Raw genomic sequence first — 7,068 nt, 5'->3', positions numbered from 1 at the left:
AATGAATGGAAGCAAGAGTCTGAGTTGATTAAACATGAGTTATATGCTATTCCTATCTGGGTCAAACTGTCAGGACTAGAATTGAAGTTTTGGGGATCTAGTGCCTTGAAAAAGATAAGTGGACTTATAGGGGAATATGTAAGATGTGATGAGGCTACTCAGCAGAAAACCTTACTGAGTTTTGCTAAGGTTATTGTTAAGGTGAAACCTAATCAGAATTATCCTAATGGACTTGAATTTTTAGATGAGAAAGGAAAAGTGCAGAAGATTAAGGTAGAATATGATTGGCTGCCCATTAACTGTACTAGCTGTAAGGGAATGAGGAATTTAGCATCTGCTTGCAGGAAGCCAATGACAAAATCTAAACCTGCTCAAAAGATGGCTAAGCAAGTTTGGAGACCAGTAGTCAGAACTCAGTCTGTTCCTGTTTCTGCTTCTGCTCCTTCTCCACAGCCTAAACCTTCTCAACCTGTGGTACATGAAGTGGTTACCCCAAGGGTTCCATTTAATCCAGCCAGGATCTTAACCAGAATGAAGTCACAAGCATAAGGTAAAGACACTGGTCCAAGTAAAGCTACCTTTATGGATGCCTTTAGTGTTGCAGTTCAGAAAGCAGTTCAGATGGCTAAGGGAGGTTTAAATAGTAGAAGGATTATAGTAGAAAGAATTGTTGAGGAAGGCAACTGTTTAGCTAGTTCTATCGTTAGAACTATGGTCACTAACTGTTTAGCTAAACAGTTAGTGACCATAGTGTTGAGATAAAATAAGTCAATCAGTTCCAACTTACCCGACGTAGAAGGGGTCATATTATGCCTACCGACGAAGAAGGGATTCATTGGAGTTTGACCTATAAAGACTATTCTCAATTTTTGGTTATACGAGGAAGATCCCATCAACTTAGTTTTAATTCATTTTAAGTGAACGAAAAACTAGCATTGCGTGAATGAATTGACTTAGGTGATGGCTTAATTAAAAACATGTGATATCTGTATATCAAAGAAAACTAACGCGTGACCTCTATATGAGTCAGTTTTCATGAAATTATTAGGTGGTTTGGTTTTAGGCGGAATATGATGCAATCTATCGTTACGATAAAATAAATAAAAGAATGCAAAACGTAAATAAAAATTCCTAGTGTGGCCTATCCTAGTAAAAAGAACATAATACAACTTTGGAATCCACCGTTGGACCCGAGAAGCTTGTCTTGATGTTCCATCTTTTTCATGCAAATGGGAGTGAGCATCCGGTCTCCATCTTTGGTCTTCTCAAAATTACAATTAAAATTTACAAAATATAAACCTATTTACATTCTAAAAAAAACGTAATTACAAGGAAAAAACCAAAACGGAGATACAAGATCTCAAAATACAACCAAGACCGTGTTCCATCATTACGGTAACACGTTCTACTAAGGCCACACTAAGTTACAACCGTTTGTAAAATTAAATAAATACGTAAAAAAGCATTCAAAACATTCAAAAATAACGATAAATAAAATGCATCAACTAAAAACAAATTGATTCGTGACATAATTCCGTAATTATGTTAAATTTATCCAAACCACCCTTTTAACGATTAAAATTATGTGACAAAACCGCTTCTATCAACTTAATTTTAATCCATTACAATCCGTTATTTTAAATTCGCTTTAAAATAACTATCTGGTACGTGAGTGAACCGTTTCACTATCAAGCGAGTGTATTATATCCGTATAAAGTACAAATTATGGCCAAAAGAAAATTTAAAACAAAAGGAATAAAATTTCAACGCTGCCAAAGATGAAATGTCCTCGATCGAGGAAGAAAAGGGCTCGATCGACTGAGGCTGCCATTCGATCGAGAGGATTGCCAAACAGGAAGTGCTCGATCGACTAAACTAGGGGTCGATCGAGGACTTATATTAGCAAACCTGTTCGATCGAGCACGAGGACTTCTCGATCGAACAGATGGGGTTTTAAAACAGGTCTATCGAGTATAACATGTACTCGATCGAGCAAAAACAAGTCAGAAAAGCTCTCGATCGATTAGAAATCCACTCGATCGAGACCAAAACAGTTCTGAAAATTAAAAACCCTCGTGAAAACATTTGTCAAAACAAAACCAATGGTGATTTTGATCTAATACGTATAAAATCAAAACAACAATTTGACAAAACCTTAACATATTGCTATAATTTCCGTATAAAATAACAATATGCATAAAACAGATCGAAAACAAACACGAAATAGCCGTGAAACACATGAGGCCGCACGGTTTTCGAGACAATAAAAATCGTTTCAAAACGTTTTTATGAAAATCACAATGAAAAAAAAATACGTGGCCTCGCTCTGATACCACTTGTAGGGAAATATCCGTAAAATTCCCTTAAATTTTAGGACTATAACGTATCTTTAACATGTGATTATCGTCATAAAACATAAATACAAGAGAAACGATAAGGAATAAAGAATCAACCTCAAGTCCTTGAGAATTCGGCCTAAGATCAGAAATCAACAGAGATTTCCTCCTAATCGTTGCACCCAAGACCGTCTGAGACTATGCCCCTTGTGCTAGAAATGCTCTCGAATTGACTTGCAATATTGAGAGAGCTATTGTGAGTTTTCTTGATGTGAGATCTAGGATTTTCAGAGGAAAATACTCTCAAAACCCTAATTTTTGTTTCAAATGAGACAATTAGGTCACAAAAGGAGAGGAGCTCTCCTTTTGTGTGTTTCGGCCAAACCGTGGGTTTGCATGGGGAAGTGGGCTTTCACTTCCTCTTTATTTTTAACTCGTGGTCCGACTCGAAATTGCTAAAATGAATATGACGCGGTTTTATTATAAATCGTCATCGGTTATCGGTAATTAAAATATCGACTAGTATCAAGGATTAGTCGACATATTAATACATGTCCGACAAAGACAATATTGTATGATGAATTCAATATACATTAATTAAATATAACCGTTTATATTTAATTTACGAATTAACCGCTTAATTCGCCTTAGCCCGTATTATTTAATCTGTATTAAATAATTATCTCAACATCGCGTTTGACTAATTATTTAGTCAATAACTCCGACTAACTGCTTAGTCAAATTAGGCATCAACATGACTGTATTTTCATACCGTCACATCTCTCAAACGTATCCTATAGGTGTGACTTTTAGAGACCAGTTGATCACCGCCATCTGTATGACAATAACGTCAAACTTATCTAGCAAGCCAACCGTTATTGATAAACGTGGATCAACTGATAATAATACAAAAGTATACCCTTTGATCCTTTTAGAGATTTAAATGTTATTTCACTAACTGTAGAGGACACCAGCCCCAACATAAGTTTGGCTTTTGGAATGTTAAAGGACTGAACAGTCTAAATAAACAAAAAGAAATAAAGTGGTTTTTGCATTCTAATAAAATTGGGCTGTTTGGTTTAGTGGAGACTAGGGTTAAAAGTAGTAATTGCATAAAAGTAAGGAATAATATTTGTTCAAGTTGGGCTTTATGCACTAATAATAGCTTACAGAAAGGAGGTAGAGTATGGTTGTTATGGGATCCTGCAACTTTTGAAGTTGATGTGCTTAATATTACAAGTCAAACCATCCACTCTTGTGTTCAGGATAAAATCACTGGAAGTAAATTATGGTTCACTGTTGTTTATGGCTTCAATCAGAGTTTTAGAAGAGAGAGTCTTTGGGCTACTTTAAAAGATTATAGTGGAAGAAGTAGAGAGGCTTGGGCAGTAGGAGGTGATTATTATAATGTGCTCCAATACCAGGAAAGAATTGGCTCTGATGTAACTTCAGCTGAAATCACTCATTTTCAAAACTGTGTTACTTGGTGCCAATTATACGATATTCCTGCTATTGGATCTTACTTTACTTGGAATAATAAACAAGGGGTTGACACAAGAGTTTATAGCATAATTGATAGGACGTTGGTTAATACAGAGTGGATTCCAAGCTTCCCGATGCTTTTGCCAATTTTCTCGCTGAGGGCCTCTATGATCACTGTCCTTGCATTGTCCAGTTTGATGCAGAGATTAGAAGAAGTAGGGCTCCATTTAAATACTACAATATGTGGTCCATGAGCCCAGGGTTTGAGGAAATTGTCAAGGAAAGCTGGAATGAGTATGTTGAGGGCACTAAAATGTTCCGGGTGGTGTCTAAGTTAAAGAAATTGAAAGGGCAGTTGAAAAAGCTTAATAAGAATGAGTTCAATGATATTGAAAATAATAGCTCTATTACTTACATGGCCTTGACTCAAATTCAGGAAAATCTTAGGGCTAATCCTATGGATCCTGAGCTTATTGATGCTGAGAGGGCCTTTGCTCAGGAGTATGCTCAAATGTTGAAAGCTAAACATCTTTTTCTGCAGCAAAAATCTAAAGCATAATGGGCAATTAATGGTGATGATAATACTGCTTATTTCCATGCAAGTATAAGAAGTAGACGTTGCAGAAATAAGGTTATCCAGATTGATGATTTGAATGGTGTGTGTCAGAAAGATGGTTATGGCATTAATACAGCTTTTGTTGAGTACTTTATTAATATTCTGGGGACTAGCAAGGATGTTATTGATGTTCATGCTGCTACTGTTAGAAGAGGGAAGTTGATCACTACTGAGATGCACTATGTCTTGCTTAAACCTGTGACTGCAGAGGAGATTAAGCAGGCTATGTTTTCTATTCCAGGGACCAAAGCACTAGGCCCTAATGGATACTCTAGTCAGTTTTTTAAAGACAACTGGGAGATTACTGGTGGGGGTGTGATTGATGCTGTAATGGATTTTTTTACAGCATGGCAAGCTATTGAAACAAGTGAACAACACAGTGCTGACATTAATCCCAAAAGTTGACAAACCTACTTCTGTTTCTCAATTTCGTCCTATAGCTTGTTGTAACACTGTATACAAGTGTATAGCAAAGCTTTTGAGCAATAGGCTAGGTGAAATACTACCTCATATTATCAGTTCAAATTAGAGTGCCTTTGTCAAAGGGAGGAATATTGTTAAAAAATATCTTGATCTGTCAGGATTTGGTGAAGTTATATGGCAGGAAGTTTTGTTCTCCAAGAGTAATGATTAAGGTTAATCTTCAGAAAGCTTATGATAGCATTGAGTGGACTTTCTTAAAGAGTATGATGGTTACTTTTCAATTCCCTACAAAATTTATCCAACTGATCATGGAGTGTGTGAGTACTCCTTCCTTCTCATTGGCTCTAAATGGGGAGTTTTTTTGGTTTTTTTAAAGCTAAAAGAGGGATTAGACAGGGTGACCCACTCTCTCCTCTTTTATTCACCATCTGTATGGAATATTTGAGCAGGGTGCTGTTAGTGATCCAGGAAAGAGAGGGATTTAAATTTCATCCCCTTTGTAAACCTTTGAAGTTGTCTCATTTATGTTTTGTGGATGATTTGCTGATGTTATGCAAAAGGGAGAAAAGAGTGGTAATTATGATGTTAAGGGCCTTTGAAACATTGTCCAAAGCTTCTGGATTGTGTATGAATAAGAGTAAATCTTGTATTTACAGTAATGGGGTTTTAAGAGATATTATATCTAAGATTCTGCATATTAGTGGCATGGGGGAAGGGAAACTTCCCTTCAGGTACCTTGGGGTCCCTATTGATGCTAAGATATTGTCTTCTCTTGACTGCTCCATTCTGGTTGATAGAGTGTGTGAGAGGATTAGAGCAATTGGAACGAGGAAATTGTCTTATGCAGGTAGACTTGTTCTCACTAAGTCTGTTCTGAGTACATTACATTGCTATTGGGCAAGAATTTTTATTCTTCCAGTAAGTATTCTTGACAAGGTGGAAGCCATTTGCAGAAGCTTTCTTTGGCAAGGGAAAGAATATGTTAATTCTCCTCCTTTGATTGCCTGGAATATCTGCTGCAAAAGTAAAAAGAATGGAGGCCTGGGTGTTATTGATTTGAGAAGATGGAACAAAGCAGCTTTAGGAAAGTATATCTGGTGGATAAGTCATAAAAAGGACCATTTATTGGTCAAATGGGTCCATGCCATCTATATTAAAAACTCTGATTGGATGAATTATCAACCTAAAGCTGATTCTAGCTGGTCATGGCGCAAAATATGTAGTGTCAAGGATCATCTTAAAGCTGGTTACCAGGGTATTTGGTGGTTGCAGGCTGGTAATAATTATACCATTAAGCAAGGGTACCAATGGTTGGGTACTTCTGATTGTTCACAGGATTGGGCCAAATTTGTGTGGAATAACTTGAGTGTACCTAAACATTATTTCATTAAGTGTTTAGTTGCACACAGGAGACTCCTCACAATGGATAGATTACATAATATGCACCTATGCTCTGATAAAATGTGTGTATTATGTGGAGTTGCAGATGAAGATCATAGCCATTTATTCTTCCAATGTGATTTCAGTAGAAGATGTTTACAGCTGGTGATTCAAAATTTGGGCATTCAAATTCCTGTTTCTGATTTTGTTCAATGGTGGTTGCGTGCTAAAGTCAAGAGCCTATTAAGAAAGAAGATTTTGGCAGCTATGATTCAAGGTCTAGTTTATAAGATTTGGGAGATGAAGAATAGATGTAGAATTGACCATGTAATTGGCAGGTCTGAGTTTATTGTCAGGCAGCTAAGAGAGGAAATCAGTAGTCGAGTGCTTCGTAATTGTAATGCTATGAACAGGGACATGGTTAGACAATGGCTGAACATGTAGCCTGTTCCAATGGACTGATGTATAATTTGCAAGTGATTTTGGTTTAATATACCTACATTTTACCAAAAAAAAATCATAATCATCCCAACTTAGAGAAATCATCTCAACTTTGGCAACATATGAGAGAATATGAAAGACTCTTCAAAAATGCATTAGACTCTAGTAAACACCACTTATGATCTCCTAATAAAACTGAATGAAACAATTCTTTTTCTTTTTCTTTTTTTTTTCCTTTTTCTCTTCTCTTTTTTTCGAATTTTCGTTTTTTTCTTTCTTTGCTTCACAATTCTCTTCTTTTTCCAACATAGGAGATCAACACAATTGCTAACAAAATTAAAGCTACTACCCACATGACATTAAAAGTCTCATTCCCAACCAAATAACAAA

The 7,068-nt window shown here is 36.3% G+C and overlaps 2 protein-coding genes across 2 annotated transcripts; both read left to right on the top strand.

Moving 5' to 3' along the window:
* Positions 1 to 582: 582 nt before the first annotated feature.
* LOC141641413 (uncharacterized) lies at positions 583 to 4,839 on the top strand. Its single transcript, XM_074450075.1, has 4 exons — positions 583 to 679; positions 3,420 to 3,922; positions 4,012 to 4,319; positions 4,422 to 4,839. Exons 1-4 carry the CDS (start codon positions 583 to 585, stop codon positions 4,837 to 4,839), a joined length of 1,326 nt encoding a protein of 441 aa, XP_074306176.1.
* Positions 4,840 to 5,205: 366 nt separating this feature from the next.
* LOC141641412 (uncharacterized) lies at positions 5,206 to 6,681 on the top strand. Its single transcript, XM_074450074.1, has one exon. The coding sequence runs from the start codon at positions 5,206 to 5,208 to the stop codon at positions 6,679 to 6,681; it is 1,476 nt and encodes a 491-aa protein (XP_074306175.1).
* The last annotated feature ends 387 nt before the right edge of the window (positions 6,682 to 7,068 follow it).

The sequence above is a fragment of the Silene latifolia genome, chromosome 2, assembly GCF_048544455.1.
Source record: "Silene latifolia isolate original U9 population chromosome 2, ASM4854445v1, whole genome shotgun sequence".
NCBI lineage: Eukaryota > Viridiplantae > Streptophyta > Magnoliopsida > Caryophyllales > Caryophyllaceae > Silene > Silene latifolia.
The sequence above is the reverse complement of the archived record's forward strand: the minus strand, read 5'-3'. Positions and strand labels throughout refer to the sequence as shown.

Coding starts and splice junctions, on each gene's coding strand:
- LOC141641413 (XM_074450075.1), top strand. CDS start 583: ATGGATGCCTTTAGTGTTGCAGTTCAGAAAGCAGTTCAGATGGCTAAG. Junction 680..3,419: donor AGAAAGAATTGTTGAGGAAG/GCAACTGTTTAG, acceptor TGTTTGGTTTAG/TGGAGACTAGGGTTAAAAGT. Junction 3,923..4,011: donor GCATAATTGATAGGACGTTG/GTTAATACAGAG, acceptor TGCATTGTCCAG/TTTGATGCAGAGATTAGAAG.
- LOC141641412 (XM_074450074.1), top strand. CDS start 5,206: ATGGGGAGTTTTTTTGGTTTTTTTAAAGCTAAAAGAGGGATTAGACAG.